At 46.8% G+C, this 20,903-nt stretch overlaps 9 protein-coding genes across 9 annotated transcripts; 5 read left to right on the top strand and 4 right to left on the bottom strand.

Moving 5' to 3' along the window:
• The first annotated feature begins 1,528 nt into the window (after positions 1-1,528).
• Positions 1,529-3,352, top strand: F4812DRAFT_270300 (uncharacterized protein). Its single transcript, XM_047930901.1, has one exon. It carries the CDS (start codon positions 1,896-1,898, stop codon positions 3,129-3,131), a length of 1,236 nt encoding a protein of 411 aa, XP_047792881.1. The 5' UTR covers positions 1,529-1,895; the 3' UTR covers positions 3,132-3,352.
• Positions 3,353-5,086: 1,734 nt separating this feature from the next.
• Positions 5,087-6,202, top strand: F4812DRAFT_270273 (uncharacterized protein). Its single transcript, XM_047930900.1, has one exon. The coding sequence runs from the start codon at positions 5,336-5,338 to the stop codon at positions 5,822-5,824; it is 489 nt and encodes a 162-aa protein (XP_047792880.1). The 5' UTR covers positions 5,087-5,335; the 3' UTR covers positions 5,825-6,202.
• F4812DRAFT_270272 (glycosyltransferase family 59 protein) lies at positions 6,203-8,978 on the bottom strand. Its single transcript, XM_047930899.1, has 5 exons — positions 8,556-8,978; positions 8,391-8,479; positions 7,765-8,333; positions 7,576-7,716; positions 6,203-7,516 (listed from the first exon to the last, which is right to left on the bottom strand). The coding sequence occupies exons 1-5, from the start codon at positions 8,760-8,762 to the stop codon at positions 6,582-6,584; spliced, it is 1,941 nt and encodes a 646-aa protein (XP_047792879.1). The 5' UTR covers positions 8,763-8,978; the 3' UTR covers positions 6,203-6,581.
• A 382-nt stretch (positions 8,979-9,360) lies between these two features.
• On the top strand, positions 9,361-10,884 carry F4812DRAFT_456572 (FMN-linked oxidoreductase; the record flags this gene model as incomplete). The annotated part of the gene is made up of 1 exon (XM_047937010.1): positions 9,361-10,884. One exon carries the CDS (start codon positions 9,361-9,363, stop codon positions 10,882-10,884), a length of 1,524 nt encoding a protein of 507 aa, XP_047792878.1.
• Positions 10,885-11,184: 300 nt separating this feature from the next.
• Positions 11,185-11,956, bottom strand: F4812DRAFT_456571 (ubiquinol-cytochrome-c reductase complex subunit-domain-containing protein; the record flags this gene model as incomplete). The annotated part of the gene is made up of 5 exons (XM_047937009.1): positions 11,185-11,193; positions 11,250-11,397; positions 11,535-11,588; positions 11,761-11,810; positions 11,945-11,956. 5 exons carry the CDS (start codon positions 11,954-11,956, stop codon positions 11,185-11,187), a joined length of 273 nt encoding a protein of 90 aa, XP_047792877.1.
• Positions 11,957-12,290: 334 nt separating this feature from the next.
• F4812DRAFT_270195 (vitamin-D-receptor interacting mediator subunit 4-domain-containing protein) lies at positions 12,291-13,848 on the top strand. Its single transcript, XM_047930898.1, has 2 exons — positions 12,291-12,565; positions 12,648-13,848. The coding sequence occupies exon 2, from the start codon at positions 12,652-12,654 to the stop codon at positions 13,534-13,536; it is 885 nt and encodes a 294-aa protein (XP_047792876.1). The 5' UTR covers positions 12,291-12,565; positions 12,648-12,651; the 3' UTR covers positions 13,537-13,848.
• A 141-nt stretch (positions 13,849-13,989) lies between these two features.
• F4812DRAFT_418133 (Nonaspanin) lies at positions 13,990-16,607 on the bottom strand. The gene is made up of 2 exons (XM_047933227.1): positions 14,554-16,607; positions 13,990-14,472 (listed from the first exon to the last, which is right to left on the bottom strand). The coding sequence occupies exons 1-2, from the start codon at positions 16,430-16,432 to the stop codon at positions 14,405-14,407; spliced, it is 1,947 nt and encodes a 648-aa protein (XP_047792875.1). The 5' UTR covers positions 16,433-16,607; the 3' UTR covers positions 13,990-14,404.
• A 422-nt stretch (positions 16,608-17,029) lies between these two features.
• On the top strand, positions 17,030-18,596 carry F4812DRAFT_270157 (uncharacterized protein). The gene has a single exon (XM_047930896.1). It carries the CDS (start codon positions 17,125-17,127, stop codon positions 18,265-18,267), a length of 1,143 nt encoding a protein of 380 aa, XP_047792874.1. The 5' UTR covers positions 17,030-17,124; the 3' UTR covers positions 18,268-18,596.
• F4812DRAFT_270170 (FAD/NAD(P)-binding domain-containing protein) lies at positions 18,553-20,875 on the bottom strand. Its single transcript, XM_047930897.1, has 4 exons — positions 20,417-20,875; positions 20,019-20,356; positions 19,892-19,967; positions 18,553-19,809 (listed from the first exon to the last, which is right to left on the bottom strand). Exons 1-4 carry the CDS (start codon positions 20,756-20,758, stop codon positions 18,925-18,927), a joined length of 1,641 nt encoding a protein of 546 aa, XP_047792873.1. The 5' UTR covers positions 20,759-20,875; the 3' UTR covers positions 18,553-18,924.
• Positions 20,876-20,903: the final 28 nt, after the last annotated feature.

The following is a 20,903-nucleotide window of genomic DNA, read 5'->3' as shown; positions in this document are numbered from 1 at the left end:
GATCACTGATACGTCCCACGTGGAGGTAGGACACAAACAGGAGGGGCCTCAGAACCGGTAGTGATGTTACTGTTTTTTTAATAAAAAAAAGCAATCACACGAAGAGCCTCATTGAAGGGTGCAAAGGATATTTTTGCATCTCATCGGCTGTTTCTAAGGTGTCAAACAGTTTCGATGGGATGAGCAAGAGGTATCAATTTGTCGAATCCTCGGAGGCCGTATAAACGGGAAAACCGAACCACCCGCCAGGGGAGATCCCAGGCTAACTTCATTTAAATCCATCTTCCCCCTTTCAGAAGTCGATTCCCGGGGATTGCAAGGGTTAGAAAAGCTTGATCATGATATGCCAATTAATTGCGCCGCATCCATCCTCAAATGCGCGGTATATCAAAACCAGTGCCGGATTCAAATGCTTAGCGATCGGCGCTCGTCTACTTTAATATACTGTCGCAGAGTTAGTGTTGTCTGTAACGATTTGGTTTCATGTAGGGAAAAATTGTGAAGAAGCCCTTACTACCTTGTATGTGCCTTCGGATGAAAATTCTTGAATTCGGTTCCCAATTCGGCTCCCGATTCCAACAAACAATTTTAAAATTTTAAAATTGGGCTCGAATTCATTGATCATAATTCAAGCCTGTAATTTTATTCAATTTTATTATGGACAATATGTTACAATTTGACAGTTTCTATATAGCACTTTACATATCATACGGCAACAGATGCTAGACGAGTTTTATATAAGACCAAGTACCTAAGTCAGAGAGGTATTTTACGTAGGTACGTAATTCTCATTCATTATTTAATAGTATTAAATTGCTATTATCCATCCTAACCACCTTGCTTGCCTCTTTGAAGTTATTGTTGGTTTAGAGATGATACTCGAAAACTTCGATTAAGACGACACACATCTTGTGTTACGTGTGTTAGTGTTGAAAGGATTTCACGTTACTACCTACATTAAAAACTGGTGTCAGTGGCATGGTTTATCAATTAAGGTATAACAGACACCGGCGGAGATTTTACCACGAATCCCTTCGGAAAGAAGGTGTCAGTTTAAAAGAATATTCGCTGTAATTAAAACAGGATATGGTTGTTGGTTGCACATCACAGATCTTTGTAGCATAAGACACAATTGATTGTTGAAGGTCGTGTCGTTCAAAAGGGGTTATATGCTAGGTATTTGTTAACAGTGGGTAATTGGCGTAGAAATGGATCATTCACGTCCTTAGAAGTCCTAGTGGAGAAATGAGTGTTCGATCAGACAACAAAGCTCATGGGCATCTAAGAAAGCTTTTAGAAAACATACTATGTAAGTTAAATAATAATACCAGGTATATCTAGGTAGGTACCTAACCTAACCTAACCTATACCGATATGCGTGATATATATATAGACAATATCCCTGTACAAAGCATGCCGGCATGCTTATTATAAACAAAGTATGCAAGCCCCCCCTTCCCCATACTCAACGAAGAAAAATAGATAATTGTTGTGTACATGCCTCTAGATCATACATCATCACGATAGGGTCATTAGGCTGACTACCTAGGTACTTTGGGTAGGCAGCGAGAGCACGTAAACCTTGGCATCAAATGACACTAGAAAGGTAAATGTATTTGCGGCTGAAGACTGAGCCTTGATTGCCTACGATGTGACTCACGGCCTGTTTTTAAACACGCGAGGCGTATATTGTACAATTGTTGTACAATAGTTTTCAGGATTATTGTGAATAAATAATGCTTTGTTCTTGGTAACAGTTAAAGTATACTGCATGTTCGCCTGCATGTTATAATCACGGCGATTCACCTCATTTTCTTCAAATCTTATAACAACTCGACAAGTACCATAGTACTCTCCCTTAAAGACATCTTGATTTAACCCACGCATTTAATAATATGGCTTCACAACATCCCCCACCATCGCCTATGGAGCTCTACGGACTCCAGGAGTCTGGGCTCCACTTCCCTACCACTACAAACAGGGTCGTCAACTTTCCCCCAGATATCATCCGGAAAGACGCGTTTGATACCCGCATTGTCATACACGATCGCTTCCCTGGCCTGGTCGATCGGTTTTTAGCTCATAAGCGTACGCATGGAACTTCTTTAGAAAAGCAGCTGTACGGCGCGGATTGGAGCTGGCAGCATGAAGTGCAGAGACTTATAGAGAAGCGGCCCCTGTCCTTCGTTGGCCCAAACGACTCGACTCTGCTACGTACCGGAGAAAGCTACCCAGTCGCAACTGAATTTTGGGATACAATAGGCGCTGAAGGTACACCATACGAACGCCTGCGAGAATATCTGACCTACGACGAGATCATGCTCAGCAGTTTGATAGGAGTCAGTGGCCCAAGTTACTTTATTAATTCGGGCAGCCGCTATAATAATGCTAGGCCTCAACCGCCAGGGACGTTTCTGCCTAGGGGTATCATAATAGGACTGGTTGGGCCTCGATTCGAGCGGCTGATTCATATGGATTCTAATTATATCTTGGACGGCGTAGTACAGAGGCAACAGCACCCGGAGCTGACGAACATCTTCTTAGAATTCTTTGGCCAGGGAGAATTTGTTCAAGTCCGCCGCGAGGGGTTCAACACGCGTGCCTATATTGAGCGTATCCGTATCTCTGCCGACATTCTGCTTATGGAGGCAAATGACCGCGCAATGGCTATGGGGCGAAAGGCGCTCGTCTACATAGTAGGTTTGGGCCTCGGTGTATGGCTATACCATCGCCTTCAACCTGAACTTTTCGTCCACGCTTTCAGAGAGTCGGTCATGGCTCTAGGGCGGAAGCTGACACATATTGGGACACTTAACTTCGCGTGGATCGATGTACCAGACGATGTTCAGCAACAGATGGGTGATGCCGCGAATCTACACAACATCATTGTCATGTTTTCAAAGCGTAATCCAGCTGACTTGCCCCAACCAGAGGACAAGTCTCATTTACCTGTCCTATCCTACGCGTGGGATGGTAATTCATTTCCGGGTAACGAATATTGGGAGGGACATCTGAGTGGCAGTGGTGATCCAGCAGCGGCATGTATGAGTACGATCGCCGAGCTACATAATCCCCTAGTCAACCCAGACTTTACTGATCGTATATTCGTGATAAACAGCTCGAGCCAGTAGCGTACCGTTAGGCCGTAATTCACGTCCTAAGGGTCGTTCCATGTCGTTGAGAAAATGAGTGGATCGTTTATGTACCTGTCTTTTCAACTCTATGAATTGATAAACTCATAGTTACCTATTCCCTACCTTAGTTCCGTACACAATACCTTGAACACATATTTCAGCGAACATGGATGTTTCCTGTAGTGTAAATATTGACTTGAATTATATACATCTATTCGCAGTGAACCTATCAAATAAAGAGAGTGTATCAAATTGTTTATACCTATCCAAAGTTACTGCGAATGATATTGTCGACGAGTTATACTATATTGGATATTCACCAGCCATGTAACCTAGGTACCTAAGCAATTTTCCAATTAATTTTCCAATTATCGGGTGACACCTGCGCAAATTAGGTATAATACGGTGGTTCTTCTTCCACGCTGAATAGTTTTTAGGTATGGACAGCAATACTCCCTATCTCCGAAGGAATTTATGGCGTGTTTTATATTCGACAAAAGAACGTTGCATACTCAGACCAGGGCAGCCCGATCGCATTGGTCAGGGAACGAAGTGCATGCCGACTCTACTTGTTAAGAGTCTTCCTATCGCCATGCTCGCGTAAAAGCTACCTTAGGTACCTATGCAAGGTAGATCGAGATGCAGACGACTTGGTTGGGCCCATCGAAACGATCAGCTAGGTAGAACTGGAACTAGTTTACATGCGAGTTGCGTGATGGAGACGTTTTTCTTGAAAAGGCGGTACCACTTAAAATAAACAGTACCATGTAAGCCATCGTTCGCAGTTGTATAAGTTGCATGATATTAACGTCAAGCCGCATTCATTACCCAGTTCCCTCCCTGGTGACAGTATACGTAGATGTATCGTATCCTTGTGGCTTTTTATCTGATCGTTGTCGTTAAAAAGAAGCTTACTATTACACAGCGATGCTGAGATAACGAAAATCTGGACAAGGAACTTATATGCTACGCCGATGGGTTGCAACTTGCATCATTCCCACACGTTATTATGACGAGATAATTATTAGACGATACCAAAGGTTTGGATCGGGGACAACCCCGCAAGCGCTACCAGTGAAAGAACAAAATGTTGAAGTTTTTAGTGTTCGGCGATCCTCGGAGGATGAAGTTAGGAGTTAAAAAAGAAGAAGAAAAAAAAAAAACATTTGATTCAGCTGTCAAGGCTGATGAGCGGGGGAAAAAGAAATGGGGATGGTGAAATCCGGGGAAGCGTGGGTAAAGAATACCGAAAAAAAAGGGGGGTGGAGGACGAACGGAACTAACGTACCTCGGATCGGCGATTGAATCGAATGATTTTCATATATCCAATACCTTAGGTGCCTAGGTACCTAGGTCCACTATATAGGAGGTATATATTTCTCGTGTGCTTGTAGGTATAAGGCGGCAAACGCTACAAAGACACAAAAAACTAGTATTAGGCGTAGATCTAACTTCCAAGGTTATTCGGAATTCATTTAGCGCTGTAGGCTGTTAGCAAACCGGAAAGCTAAGGGGCTCAAAAAAAAAAAACAAAAACAAAGAGCCTATCAAAACCTCTCCATTTCTAAATCGAAAACCCCACTAAAGGCTTTTTCTACCCCACCTGACAGGCCGTTTGTGTACTATGTAATAACCAATTACTCATGTTACCCGGGATTGGCCGAGGGGTTTTTGTTACTTTGCTGGCAAGCCACCGATAACTGACCTTCAAGTAATGTGCCTCGACGTCAGGATTTTTGGACCTTTTACCTCGCACACACACACAACTTGATGACAATACAATTTTGATCTACACATGTCAACACCACATTTATTGAAAAAAATAGAATAAAATATTTAATTCATTGTTGATTTCGCGATAGAATAATTTCTGCTATTTCATTCTTTTTTGTCTTCTCTATCAAACTATCAGTTCACTTTTAAGTAAATGTCGACTGATATTTCTTTATACCCTTTTGGCCGATCCGACGCATAATTTCAGACGCCGACACAAGACGCGGACGCGGACGCGGATGCACATTTCATTTCTACAATAGGACTGTGCTTTAATCTTCACCGATCATCGGCCTCGCCGCCAGCGCTGGTCGCCCTGGTCTACAGGGAATCATTCCATACGCTGTGCTTCCCGCCGTTCCGTCTCGACCTTCGTTCCTTCGCCTATTTCCAACATCCCTATTCTCTTCTCGTCGCATATCGCCAAGATGCCTTCCTCTCAACGCCCGTTCTTCCTGTCCTCCTTCCTCGCCGCCTTTCGGCAACAGACACCGCCGGCCCTCTCAGCAACTTCACAAGCTAACAAGCATACCTCGCAACCCGCATCCGGCTCCTCCCCTTCGGGGGCTCGGTCCATGTCCTCGACGTCACATGCACAAGCCCAATCACCGTCGCAACAGCAACAGCAGCAGCAACCCCAGCAACGAACAGGGGGTGTTATGAACCAAATACCCCTACAATCGCCACCCCGACACCACCACTCCCCCCAACCACATCGCCCGGGTATGCCGATTCCAGCTCCCGGCCGCCGACGAGGAAGCGATAGCAGCAGCGAGGGCTTCCGCGATGTTCTCGGCGCCGATAAATGGTATATCGGTGGTCGGACAGCCGGCGGTGATGAGCGATTCTTCAAACTAGGCGTTGTGAAGCGAGTACGGAGTCAAGACCGTCTGAGCTTGGACAGGTTGAGTCTATGATTAGTTTCCCGAAGCTATCTACTCTACTCTACCCTATTCTACTCTACTCTATTCTTAATAACCGGATGAAATCGGACGATAGCGAATTGATAACTTGCATGCCCTATATATACTGAGATCGAACATATCGATTCGGCTGTTCACTCTTGGGGATTTACGGTCGGGGTGAACAGACATATGGGAATACACGGTATAAAACTAAACCATGGTTGCCCTAAATAGGGCATTAAACGGAGGGATGGATATTGTATATGGCACGGCACGGCACGGCGTTGACGGTTTGCGATTCGAGGATGGCGTTCAGGCGGCTTGGGGGTATTTGGCTTTAAAGCAAACCATGCTAAAGACCAAGAGAAAAAAAAGGAGAGAATTTCGAGAAAAGAAAAGAGCTCTATTTACATCACCGGCTTAAAAGTCGGGTTATTCACCATCTCACCTCCCCACTCGCCGACACGCCGTTATATACGAATTTGACTTTGTAAGCGATGTCGACAAGAATTTGATGTTTGCTGCATAGTATGCGACTATTTAACTTCGAAAAAAGGGGTCAATATAGGTTAGGTACTTCTTAAGTATCATACTTGTTTACTCAGATAGAGTCTTCAATACCTCCTTTGTTAGGCGAGTACTAAGAGTACCTTATAAGTTCAAGTAATTATATTCCATTCGGCTTTTGATCGTGAGATCAATCTACTTGCAGAATATTGCGTTAGGTACCTAGGTATATTAGTTTAGGTATCTTTCATGTTACAATTAACTACCACATAAATCTTTGTACATTCCCGTTGTCTAGTAGCTCGCCGTCTGGCCCTCGCCAATAAAAAGGCCTAGTGATGAACACATACATAGTTGCTGCATTTATCAGCAGAAACCACGCCGTCTCAATCAGCGGTACGAGGTGTCGGGAAACTGATGACATCGGACCCGGCTCTGACGTAGGAAAGGCGGGCCGTGCCGGGACGAGCAAGCGCCAGAAGACCCACGGCAGAATAAAATAACGCGGTTCAACTAGCGGTGCTGTTACAAGAGAGAGAGTAGCTGCGAGGAGGATCAGCACAGTCGACGTAGATGGCGGTACTGTTGTTGTGTCCACAGTTGTACTCGCTGCACCACTCGGAGTTTTTCCAGTTGTAGTTGGCGAAAAAGCCTTGGATTTCGTATCGAACGGCGTTGATATCCACTGGCGCTTTTGAGGAGGTATCGTAGAAGAGGTATTGCCTTGCAGAGTGACCCAGCACAGCCAGCCGCATATTACATAGGCCGGGACAAGAGCGTATTTTATCCACCACGCTCTCAAGATCGTATACCGGAACACGTAAAACATAAAATGCCTATTGTCAGCCAGCGTGAAGGGATGAATAATAGTGTTATACCGCACGATTAAAGCAGTAATTGCTAGAGCGCCGGCAAGGAGAAGAACCGAATGAAGGGTATGGCTCGATCCAATGCGATTGAATGCTTTCAGAGCTACGGACTGGCTGGGTTTCCTTGTCTCTCCAGGGCCATTCTCGGAGACGGGAAGTGCCTTCGAGGTCGGACCTGGCTTGGTCGAACCAGTGATAACTTGGAGTACAGATATCGCTAGGTCTATAAGCGGAGGGATGAAAAGAGGCGCCGAGAAAAATGCGAATAGGGGCCATATATATAACAATTGGGCCAAATGCAAGGTTGCTACATGGTTGGATTTGTCCCCTATTTTATATCAGTAATGGAATTTGTGAGAAGGGGTGTCTTTATGCCAGTCAACTCACCTAGAACAACACCGCCATTCCAAACGACAAACCCGATAAAAGCCGCAAGGACGATCAGATGCGGCCAAATTTGCTTGCGCACAATGGTTCCGAGGTTGCAGACTGCGGCTATAACAATGCTAATTGTTGAAAGAACAAGGTCTACTTATTTAGTTGACGGAATAGTCGAGGGTGAGATTTGTGACTTACCAATTGGTGAGGCTAGGTTTAAGGGTGGATCGTGGATATCACCGAGTGAATACCTCCAAACATAAAAATTGATCTGCTCTGACAGCGTTTTGAAAGTCGGGGTATTCGTTGGTTCCGGGGAGAGGGTTTTAATAACATGAACGACTTCCAAGCCACCAATATAGACCACCACCCAGAAGATGTTGGTCTGTCTAACGCTCAGCGCTACGAGCCCGACCGCAATGGTACGAATGCTGCTTGCAACTGCCGGGTTATCTGAACGCATTCGGCCTAGATGGTTGATATAAGCAAGTAGTACAACAAATGTAGAGAGGACATCTGTGTAATATAAGCCTGAAAAGAAGAATAAGACCGGAAAGAGGGTGACATTAATCCCTGTCCAGAAGGAATCTATGGTGTACAAGATTGGAGATTGTCCGTTGCTCGCTCTCTTTAGATGTTGAAGTTGAGCCCTAGCTGTAATGGCCGCTATAGCTAGATAAGAGATGGTTTTTACGTTGAACTCCCGGAGACTGTAGACCGAACATGAAAGTTTCGATACTCTAGCTCCAATGATGGTTAAGATGTAGCTTTATGTTGTTAGTTGTGAGTGTATTTAATTAGGGAAGACGGTAGTGTAAACTAACAGTCCAGGAGGTGTGGTAATCTTGTCATCCCATATGCCAAACTTCCCATCGCAGTAGACCTGTGCTTGAGGAATGTGGAATACTTCATCCTAACGTTGGATTAGCTCTGAGTAGATGCAGCAAAGAGTTTAAAAGTAAGAAGTTATTTTATAGATAGGTACGCACCAGATAGGGGTTCGGAGTATGTTCGGTGACGAACGATAACCAGGCATAGCCCAGGAATTGGATGATTATGAGAGAGAATAAAATGCCGAGACCTGTGCGAGAAGATCCTATATCACGAACGGCGTAAATATACGTAGCCGTCGCAAGGAGACCATAGTCAACCAGGTGCACAATCCAAGAGGAACTTAGGTCCAGCTGGAAAGGCATTGCTGTAGGTATTGGCGAATCGGAAAATGGAAAGGCTCTAAAACAGACAGAAACACAAAATGCTCATCTGAAATTGAAGCATACCTAGCTAGCTGCGTTAGTCCCTTAGTCTCAATGCCTAATATGAAATTGTTGATTAATTTTCGTTCAAGATTTCTCATAGTGATAAATGCGAATATCCTCATGAGGTATGTTTTATTTACTATGAGAGGTACGGATCCGTATGTACAAGGAAAATAACACCTGACAGCTGACAGCTGGAGGTCTTGAATGTAGGTACCTAGGTACATAACAACATCCCTGACAAACTTTAACAGACGGGCAGATCCACTGATATCCAGGTTATGATTGGTTTTGTGACGTTGCCAAGAACTTAAAGATTCTAAGCTTCGAACATTTTGGTTTATACATGATTCTACCTGGTACGATTTACCGATTTACACAAGCACCGAGTTTTAATTCTCTCGGTTTTTCTTTCTTTCTTTCTTTTTCTTTTCTTTTCTTTTTTTTGTATATTCATAGATATATCAGAATCTCAAATCCCATCAACCATTACAAGCCCATTGAGGGCAGTTATGCCCATCACAAGCCCTTCAACATGGCATCTTATCATAGAATAGCTCGGCGCTTCCTCAGCTCCCCGGTGAACCCGCTATCTTCTTCTTCCTCCCTACGATCTCCCGTCCATTTCCGTACCCGAATTGCCACCCGTAACGTCTGGACCTCCGGCGAGTCGCTACCCGTATCCCGCGTTAGAAAGGCATTGTTTGCGACGTCTATAGTTGTATCCGGCTATCTGATCTACATCTACAGCACCGATACTCGCGCTTTCGTTCATCGCTATGTCGTACCCCCAGGACTCCGCTTTGTCTACTCGGACGCTGAGGACGCGCACGATACTTCCGTCTCCCTTATGAAAACCCTGTACGATCTAGGACTCCACCCCCGAGAGCGTGCTAGTTCATCTCTGTCTGACGACCCGGATCTTGCCGTCCCCGTCTTCGGGGAGCTACTGGTGAATCCCATTGCTATCTCTGCGGGCCTCGATAAGCATGCTGAAATCCCGGATCCGCTGTTCGCCCTCGGCGCTGCCGTCGTTGAGGTGGGCGGCTGTACGCCCCAGCCGCAGGAAGGTAACCCGAAACCGCGCATGTTCCGTATTCCTACTTTGGAAGGCTTGATAAACCGGTACGGACTGAACTCGCACGGGGCAGACAACATGGCCAGGAGGTTGCGGGATCGGGTCAGGTCGTATGCCAAGTCGGTTGGGTTGGACGAGGCCAGCGTGCTAAACGGCGAGGCTAATGTTCCTCCTGGAAGTCTGTTACCTGGCCACCTGTTATTGGTACAGATCGCCAAGAATAGTAAGACGGACGAACGTGATGTGGAAGCTGTCAAGCAAGACTATGTGTACTGCGTGAAGCGATTGGCGCCGTATGCGGACGTGCTCGTTGTTAATGTGAGCAGTCCGAACACGCCCGGCCTGCGCGATTTACAAGCTGCGAAACCCTTGACAGAAATTCTGAGCGCCGTAGTTGACGAGGCGCGGCGTACGGACAGGAAGCAGCCACCCAAAGTCATGGTCAAGGTTTCGCCGGATGAGGATGAAGAACTCCAGATGAAAGGCATCGTGCAGGCTGTGTGGTCGAGTGGCGTCGATGGGGTCATTGTCGGCAATACTACGAAGCGTCGAAGTAAATTGATCCCGCCTAAGGTGAACATAACCCCCAAGGAGAAACACACCTTGACGGAAACGGGTGGATATTCTGGCCCTCAAATGTTCGACCGAACCGTAGACTTAGTGCGACGGTACCGGACATTGTTAGATAGCCAGTCCTTGCAACCTGCTCAAACGGAAAAGGAGGTAGCCGATGGGACCGTCGTTATCGAAGAAACCATCACTAAGCTTCCCGAAGGTGAGACAAGATCTATCATCATCCAGTCTCAAGAACCAAAGATCATTTTTGCAACAGGAGGCATTACGGATGGGCGGAAAGCCCTGGAGGTTTTAAATGCTGGCGCAAGTGTCGCTATGGTCTACACAGGTCTTGTGTATGGAGGTGCTGGAACCATTACACGCATCAAGAAGGAGATGAAGGAAGAGCTGGCTTCCAAAAATTAAGACATAGATTACGGCGAAAAAAAAGGGGGACCTGTGGAATGACTTGTTTTAAAAAGAACTGTTGTTGTACTACTACCACATTCATTAGACAGGCAATATCATGAGGTTGGCTGACGGTGACCGTGGTGCAAAATAGAGTCGTGCCAAATACTACCAAAAAGGTAAGGATGGAATGTCTTGGAGCTCAAAGGGAGATCTATTGGGGTGCTTATTTTGTACAGAAGTTCGTAGTATGCGCTCTATTCTAGCATCGCGCTCCCCTTGTCTTCCTCTAGTAGAAACCTCCAATACGACCCAAGCTTAGAAGGGCTATAGCCAGTTAGTAGTGGTTTATTTGAATTCAACAAGTCGTGGCTGAAACTTACGTTGTCTGATGCAGGAACATGGTCGATGAAGTAGCCACCGAGGAAGGGAATCTTTTGTAGGATATCCTTCTTTACTCTGGGGATGCCGGAGGCGTAGTAAATGACGCCGAAGAGGGCTACGCCACCGAAAGCGCTGGCCCTAAGTCCGCTGCAAATTATATTGTTAGCATGCTGCTGTTGGCAAAGCCCAAGTTGTCTCAACCTGCGCGGATAGCATGTACGCTTCGCAAGTGATGGATCTAACTGTTGGGACTGAACGGGTAACAAGATAATCGAGATGCTTACAGCCTGGCAATCTGCTTGAACGTATACCCGCCGACGTGGGGTTGGTAGTGGTACCTTTCGCGCGTCCATCGGTTAGCCAATATTCGAGTAGCCTTTTACCATTCTTCTGATCCGTTGTGCTATTTTTTTCCAATATCCATACGCGCATCTCAAACTCTTAACAGCACGCCACACATCCGAATTGGGAATCCCATATTCGACCAACGCATATTCGGTGCGTACTCACTTAGGTCCGTAGGGGCTCTTGTAGGACGGGTATTCCCGTAGAACGGGAGACTGCAGTCTCGCCAAGTTAGCAGAGCTTCGAAATATTCCCACACAAGCTTTTGATGATGGTGATGATGATGATGCAACAATACAAAACTGGTTGATTGCCACTAAGCGAATTGGAGACCTGGTGTATATCGTACCTGGAACGACATTTTGACTTGGAGTCGAAGGGTATGTCGGTAGGGAAGCTCAATGGCACGCGAACGTCTTGAGAATATATGTTGAGAAACTTGGTGACAGCTTCAACTTTGGATTTCGGTTTTCGATGGAAGCTGCGCGACATTCTTCGGCTGACCCTTCGGAGAATTCCGGTTGGCAGCCCCGTTTAGCCACATCCGTCTATCCACAAGCCACAAATAGCTACCCGTCAGCCCGTCAGCCCGTACCAAACTTACCTAAGCCCAATTGCAATCACTCATCCCCGCTAGTCGCATTCATTTGATTAGGTAGATTTATTTACATAGTAAGCAATTAATTGGTACGTACCTCTTTTTCAACTCTAATCAGAAACCAAAACCTCAAAGCTTCATCCTTTCCAATCCCTTCTTTTTTTTTTCAATTTTTTTTTTCATACATCTTCTAGTCTTGGTATAATCTGTTATATACTCGCAAGATGGATAAGCAGCTTGATGTGTGCTTCGACCGCGTCGAAAAAGCCTTAGGCACCCTGGTCGACTCAATTGCTAAATATCATCCTTCCGTAACCCAAGTGAACGAACTGGGGCTTGCCGACGTCGAACTGAATAAGGGCCTTGAAGATTGTATGTTGTTGGATTTTTAAGCTTTTTTTTCTTCTGTTACCTTTTGATTCCTCTTCTTAACCCTTCTCTCTCTAAACGCTAGATACATGGGAACTGATCCATCTACCTTCTCAGTGCAAACCCACCAATCTAACTATCGACGCATTCAGGATCTACGAGCAGCTACGACTAGCTTCGACACACAGATCAAGGAAACGCTGCGCCTACTAGCGAACACGCGGAAGGAACTCGTCAACGCCCCTGCTACCGTCTTCCCGTCCGATCGCCCTAGCTACGACATCGACTACGACGAACTGCTCGCCTACGCCAGTCGCATCAGCAAAACTACCATCCCTCCCGCCGGCGCCGCAAACGGCCTTTCGGCCGAACCGAAAGCCGAGAATAGCGGAGGACTAGGGACGGAAACGGCCGCCACGACACCGGCCGCCGGGACGCCAAACGGCGCATTAACTGGCGCCACAACACCTGCGAACGTAAACGGCGCGCAACAGCAGCAGCAGCAGCAAGACCCCGCGTCGCAGTCTCAGCAGCTCGTCACCACGGGCGCCGGCGACGCGGTAGTCGCTCAGGACGAGCTACCATGGAAGCTGAACCCGTTCAGCGACGTCGAATTCGTGCCGTGGCCGAGCGAAGAGTCGGTGCGCAAGGGCGCCCTGGCCACGCTAGCCTTCCTCTCGGAGAAAGGCGTCGACCCGGAGAACTACGATCCCGAGGAAGAGAAGGCGCGTAAGGAGCGCGAGAAGGAAGAACAGCAGGCGGCGGAAGAGAGGGAGAGGCAGGAGCGCGAGGAACGCGAGCGCAGGGCCAGAGAGGAGCAGGCGCGGCTGCGGGCCGAGCGGGAGAAGGAGCAGAGGGAGGCGTGGCGGCGGGCGAGCGTTACTGGGGGCCCTGGACCGATTCAATCGTCGCCGGTAGGCGAGAAGAAGCAGTTCCAGTTTATGGCTGACGACGATGAGGATGACGATGAGTAAAAATGGACATTGGCAGATCGACGAGAAAGTGTTTATGGGAATAGAACTCGGAGAGCATGGAGATCCAGCATGTGCATCCATATGCATGACTTTGCATGCTGTTCTTGAATAGCGAAAATACCCTTATATTCTATTTACTACTTTTTACAGCGAATCCTTCTCATACATTAAGGCCTCTGTGGGCCACAGCCCTGGCCGATATATGAATATATTAGTCCATAATACATGGACAAAACGGATATAATATACGAAAATAGCCACCCTCCTTAGATCTCCCCTCGTCTTGATATTTTCTACTATGATTCTCAGTCAGTTAGTGACAGCTTTAGTAAGCTTAGGTCTCAGGCAGTGTCCAATTACTCAGACGTACATGTCCTAACCACACAAGCGGGTGAACATTACGGATCACCATTCACGGATTACGAAGAATAGCACACCAACGAAAATATCAAATGATAGGAAACGCATAGGTATACTTTTTATTCATAATTTTTAAGAAAAGTACTTAGATACCTCGTAGGAAGGTAGTACACCGCGGAGGGTCGTATGCCTGTCTGCTCCGCCGGAACTTGACTACCCAGACAAAGTTTTTTTTTTGGCTCTATTCTACAGGTTTTCGCGTGAGCCTCTTCTGCACCAGGAAGAACGCCCCCCCAGAACGCCAGGCCCTTTTGGGAACTCGAAGGGCTACATTTATGCAACTCGTTAAATCCCATCCCACCTCGTGAAAAAGCGGACTTTCGAAGACGGCATGCGTCAGAAAAAAGATGTTGGTCGTACAACATTTCATATAGTACAGATATTGCGGCTACCCTGAGTCATTCGCCCTTACGACTCTCCTGCTCGTCTTCTCTCCCAGCGTGCTACTTTAGTCGATCTTGATGGAGCGGTAGATCTTGTTGACGAACCACCAACTCGAAAAGAATCCAATGGAACCTAAATCACGATATTAGTATAGTGAAGGAAAAAAAAATGAAAAAGAAAAGAAAAGAAACACCAATAGTATAGATAACATACCTGTTAAGATAAAGAAAAGGAAGGAAAGTAAAGCGCTATATCCGATATACAAGACAGTACCGGACAAGCCACCCAGGGACAACTTGCTAATTAGGTATATTAGGGCGTTGGCGAAGATATAGCCTGCACTCATACCCGCAGCCAGGAAGGATCGCCATTGCCAATGGTAATTCTCGGCGCATAGCAAGAAGTACACCATCAGAACCGTAACCGCGGCGCAGGTGATGATCATGAGACCGTAGCAGAGGAAGAGGAAGCCGAACATGTAGTAAATTTTGCTGAACCAAATCGAGCTCATAATAAAGTACAGCTCGACGAAGATGGCACCGAACGGTAGAATACCAACCAATAGCATACTTGGGAGTGGTTTTAAGTAAGTAGTAGCGGGAGGGATCTGTCGCGGAATCTGGTTTGTTCGGACAGGAGGTTCAAAGGTCGGAGCGCGAAACCCAAGCCAGGAGCCGGAGACGGAAAGGGGAATCGAAATGATGAACCAAATACCAATAATGACCAGCATAGTGGTGAAAGGGACGGCACCGGCAGCTCCGTTGGCCCATAGGAATAGGTTAAGGAAGAAGAATGTCATGAAGACAATGCCGGGAACCAGAACAGGAGTCAGACCAATGTTCAGCTTCCACTTCTCGCCGTTCATTGATTTATAGACTCTCGCAGAGACGTAACCGCCGACAAAGCTAAGAAGCGTGTATAGGATAATCATAATAGTTCCAAGGGAACCACGGTTAGACGGCGATAAGAAACCTAGCAAGGCGAAACAAATAGTAAAGCCGGTCATAACGAACAACTGAGCGCCGTTACCGAGGAAGATGGAGAGGAGCAGAGGGTGCGCCGGGGTTCTAAAAACATCTCCATGGACCAACTTCCAGCCCGAGTCTTCCTGGACACCGTCTTCGAGATCCGTGGCGCCTGAAAAGTCCTCCAAGTTGATCTGATCCAGCCGGTTGTATCGCGCGATATCTTTCTTGAGAGCCCTGAAGAGAACCGAGGCTACCGTGATGGTCAAGAATATAACAACAACGGCCGAATTAACCAGAGAGAACCAATGGATCTTAGGGTCGAAAACATGTAGATATTTGTCCCATCGTGTAGCCCAAGCAGTAGGCGACTCGGTCCAGTATACGCTGTAAGTAAATGTGACTTCGGTCTGAGCGCTCTCGGTTTCCAAAAGGACAACAGGCGGTGTCTGATTATCGTTGCAGTCAAGATTGCCTCCCTTGTATGCCTTGGATGCAGGTTGAACAATTACACCCACCACCCTCAGCTGGTCTTCCTTCCCGTTAACCTTGTGGTATTCGACAACGATGTCATAGTGATTATTAAAGAAGGTCGGACCGTTCGGATCAGTAGTCGAGACAGTACCCATAGCAAAGCCCGGACTATAAAATGTAGTTCCGGTGAGGTCATCGAGGAGATGCTGTCCTGCTGGCAACCCGTCCACGAGCCAGTTCAAGGCGTAGCCCTGCATTATACGCTTGTTGACGAAATGCGCAGCGGCCGTGTCGTATTTCGAAGTGCATAGCTTCTTGCATGTCTCGTTCTTCTGCATGCTGAGATCAAAGGGTGAAGTCATTATTCGATCGCCAAATAAAATGCTACCGAGACTTTCGGACACGTATGACGGACCACCTTCGGGCTGACAAAACTGGAACATCTCGTTATAATAGTCATAGGACATGACGGAGTGTAGAAGCGCATCTTGGCCAGCAACAGGCTTAATGCTGTTGACGTAAAGAGGGACTTTTTCGCCATGTTTATATGATTTAGGCGCGACGCCGGGGAGGTAGAAAGCAGTCGCAAGTTGGGGAACAGCGAGCAGCGCAAAGAAGAGCGCCCATGACGGCGCAAAAGTTCTCGACTTCATCGTTAGGATTCTATGACATCGAGCTTTGGTTTTAAGTTAGCAGCCGAATACGTACAACAAGAGGGACGAGCCGGAAGAGAATTAGGGGGGAAAAGGACGACACAAGGCAGATAAATAAAATAAGATTAGAAAAAAAAAAGTTGCCGACTTACGTATCACTCTGGACGGCGCAGAGAAGGATTCAAGACCCAATTATAGAGCACAAAGGCTCGTTTCTGTGATATCTCGAAAGACCGATGTGAAGCTGACGAAGTTATTTGGCAGCAATCTTTGATATTAATAAAAATAGGTCAGTGGAGGTAGCTTCTGCATATTATTTGAGGTGGATACTGGAAGCCCCAAGACAACTGTCCTGTAGTGTATTATACCAATTGTATTGCCTAAAGGCTACCTATTGTACAATATTAGTACATGTACCTACCTCAGGTACAAAGTACCTCATAATGGGGCAGTCTCCCCACCCTTTAAAGATGCTTTTATGGTGGCTGCACCGGCAGACCGGCTGCGCTGCTGCAAGGCGCGTCCTCCGCTAAAATAAAGCAGACAGGGGGGAAGGGGTAGCTTATCGTTATCACCAAAAATATTTTTTATTTTTCATTTTTTCAAAAAACTTCCTTTAGCGCCAAACCACCTACATTTTGCCAATATATAGCAAGTAACGGAAAACATCTTTTCGTCTTGTATATATAACGATGGCAGTTCCGGCTTCCCTTCCAGCCTTGCTGGACTCCTTAACAAACTCATTAAATTCCGCATTCGAAGCTACACCCAAGATATCCGGCATCGAACCTACCAAGGACGGAGTATCCCTCCTCGATGTCAAAAACGAGCTTCTTCTCTCTTACCTACAGAACCTTGTGTTCTTAATTTTACTTAAGATCAGAAATGCAAAGGAGACTATCTCGGGAGGCTCGGATGAGTCTAGCGGATCTGACCTCTCGGACGCAGTTGTTAAGAAGTTAGTTGAACTACGATTGTACCTCGACAAAGGTGTTCGGCCCCTTGAGGATAAATTGCAATTTCAGCTCGATAAAATACTCCGCGCAGCCGATGATGCTGAGCGAATTGCTGCCCAGGCAGAGGAAGATGCCGAGTCAGAGTCTGGATCCGAGTCGGGCGAGGAAGAAAACGACGAAGATGCTTCCGAAACCGAAGCTCCTGCCCGCCCTATACTTGGTCTTTCAGCGAAGCAATTCGGCCCAAGCTTTAGCAACTTTGCTCCACCTACAAATCCCGTGGGTATGGCCGCTGTTACAGCGACACAAGACAAGACAGGCGTATACCGTCCGCCCAAGATCACGCCGACCGTCATGCCCACACTCGACCGCAGGGAACGAGGCGAGCGGAGACCTATGAAGTCCGCCGCCGTCGATGAATATGTCGCAAATGAGCTATCACACGTGCCAGTTGCGGAACCTAGTATCGGAACGACAATCGTGTCTGGCGGCAGGAAGATAAAGACCGCGTCCGAGAGGCAGGAGGAGAACCGCAGGCGCGAATACGAAGAGTCCAACTTTGTACGATTGCCGAAGGAGAGCAAAAAGGACCGCGCTAAGCGCAATAAGGTCGAGGGACGAAGCAACAAGATGACTTTCGGTGGTGAAGACTGGCGAGATCTCGGCGAAGGTGTAGACCGAATCGAGCGATTGACTAGGCGTAGAGAAGGCGGCGGTAATACGAAGGCGCTCTTGGAGAAGAGTCGCAAGAGAACTAGGGAGACAACAGATGGAGCCCGTGGAAGTGGTCATGGCATGGGCACTCGGGAGATCGGCGATAGATTCAATAAGCGTCTTAAAGTTATGGAGGGCGGGCGCAGAGACCGAGGAAAACGTTAACGATATTATGTCGATGAAATATCATTGGATTACCCTAGGCTTTTTGGTTTGGAGTAAGATCATACTACTCTAACATTAGGCGTTGAATTGGGAGTTGGAGTGCTTAAAGCACAGTAATACAAGATAAATCCTTGCCATACCATCATAACGCCGCCAGTTCTTCTACCTTCATTGTATTAAGTGCCTCTAATCCTACATGATCTAGCAACCTACGACCAAATCCAACCTCCAAATATGCATGCAATACAACGAGGATAATACATTTTATGATTAAAATACATCAGCAGGTTGATGAAACCTATTGCACACTAGGGTTCCCGTTCGAGCATCGAAAAAATTCGCTCTAAGGGGAGAGCCTTAATATAAGGATTTCTCGTAGTGACATCGATCGATGCTGGTCGCACGAATTTGGTCGCAAGGCGCCGTTTCTTATGGTTGCGGAGAGGGTTTTCATATAATAAACCATTATACAGATTGTAATGGTAGCCATATCTAACGTACTTGTGATGAGGATTGACAGCGTAGCGGCTAGCAGGATTCGATTCCATCATGGCGTATAATTTCCATCATGGCGATTATACGTTGACCTTCTAGGTATTCTAGGGATTTCGAAACCGAAATTTTCGAGCGAGGCGCATCTCTAGCGCCGACAATCTCCTAGAAGCTCTTGCCGACGTCTCTGTCTCGCTCGTCAGCCCCGGAATACCCAATGCCGTTTCGAACCTGGTCTTCCGCGGCTACTACATGCTTGGGTAGCGCAAATACTAGGCCGAAGAAGACAAAGAGTGCCCACTTCCATCGGAATGGGTTTATAGTGACGCAAAAGAAGAACCACCAGATCAACTCGAGGTAAGTGAAGAAGTCGAAAGCACCGGTCGGGGCCGTAGCTTTCAGGACCTTGGTCATGTCGATCCAACGTTCCATCCAGAACGTGGATGGACGCGTCAGGGGGTCCACGAGGAACATAAGGAGGATTCGGGTATAGATGCCGATATGCCAGTTGCCAACGGTACCGATAGCCGATAAATAGGTGCAGTTGATGGCCGAGATAGATGGATGCTGTGGAGGGAATGTCTGAAGATACCAGTTCGGTGGACCGTATGGTTCGCTAAAGCAGTCGTCCGGAAGGAAATCCAAAGACGGTCTCTTATAACCAGTAGCCATGACTATCATATCACCCTCGACATTGACTCGTTTACCGGGCCCTCCTCTCGGTACGCCTTTATCTCTCTTATTCACAAGCACTCCAGTCTCGGTGAAAGTTTCGATATCGCATCTGACCCATTCAGCTTGACCGGAGCGAAGCTTGTCCATCACGTCCGAATTGACCATTGGCGTATCCATAAAAATTCCCTTGTCGTCCGGCGCTAGGTCTCGCAGGTCTCGATAGAAGAATTTCTTGAGTAGGGCTTCGGGGATAACAGACAACATAGTCTCCTGTCCCCAAATGTTCAAAGAAAGTAAAATATCAACAACCCAGTTGCGAGGGATGATCCACTTGTCACTGCGTGAGAGGATATAAATCTTCGATGCTCCCTCATCCTATGAAATTGAGAGTTAGTGACGGTTGCGTACGTATAAAATTTAAATCAGATTTAGAGTGATGTTCTGGAGGATAACGTACAGAAGCATATTCCAAAGCTTCAACGGCCGACGCACCGCCACCAATAATTATCATGGTTTTTCCTTTCGCGTCAACCCTGTGTCTCTTAGCATCACAATACGCACAGAAGCATCGCATTAGTACTTACCCAGTTAACTCGCTAGAATGGTAAATGTGATTCTTGAATTTATCCATGCCGTCCATCTTCGGCATTTTGGGATCTCCGCATGTTCCTACGGCCGCTATCACACCTTCGTATCTACCGTTCGCCGGGTTGTTGATAATCCAGCGACCCTTCTCGTCTTTGTACATCTTTTCGACTTTTGTATTGAATTTGGTTCTCGTGTCCAGGCCATATCGTTCCCACAACTGCTTGACCTGGCTGACGATTTGCTGTCGGTCTGGATAACCGTGTTGCCATTTGACTGATGGGTGGAATCGATACATGAACGAATGTATTTGTAAGCTTGAAGTATTATTTACTTTCTGTTATTCGGGCTGGAGTCAGTAAATTGTACCTAAAGCTATTTATTAGTGAATACATACGCTCCAGATGCCTCCTAGGCTCTTTTTATCACCAGCCTCGAATATTACGACGTCAAATCCATGACCAATGCAATGAGCTGCTGATGTCACGCCAGTTATACCAGCACCGATAATAGCAACCTTAGGTCTCCCTAACTGGGTGCTTGGACCCGGAGGTGTTGGGGAGAATAGCTTGTCGGCAAACCATTGGAATATAAGGAAGCCGATTTGGAACTGCCACTGAAGTATCTTTGATACGAAATTGAAGGGATGAATGAGAGGGTTGCTTAGATCATTAAGCTCTCTTCCGGCTCCGGCTCGAAAGTCGGACCAAGCTCCGGGGGCTTTCTCCCGAGGAGACATCACGAGCTAGTTGGGAAACTAAGATTGAGGAGAATCACTTAACCTGTTCGTAAACAAACTACCTAGCTGGGTAGACGACAATGGCAATAGTTAAACAAACAAAAAACACTAGGTATTAAAGTTCAATCTTGCTTGTGGAAAAGAA

This window comes from Daldinia caldariorum (assembly GCF_022478825.1).
Source record: "Daldinia caldariorum strain CBS 122874 unplaced genomic scaffold F4812scaffold_3, whole genome shotgun sequence".
Taxonomy (NCBI): Eukaryota; Fungi; Ascomycota; class Sordariomycetes; order Xylariales; family Hypoxylaceae; genus Daldinia; species Daldinia caldariorum.
Note: the sequence above shows the minus strand (reverse complement) of the source record. Positions and strands in the feature narration are given on the sequence as shown.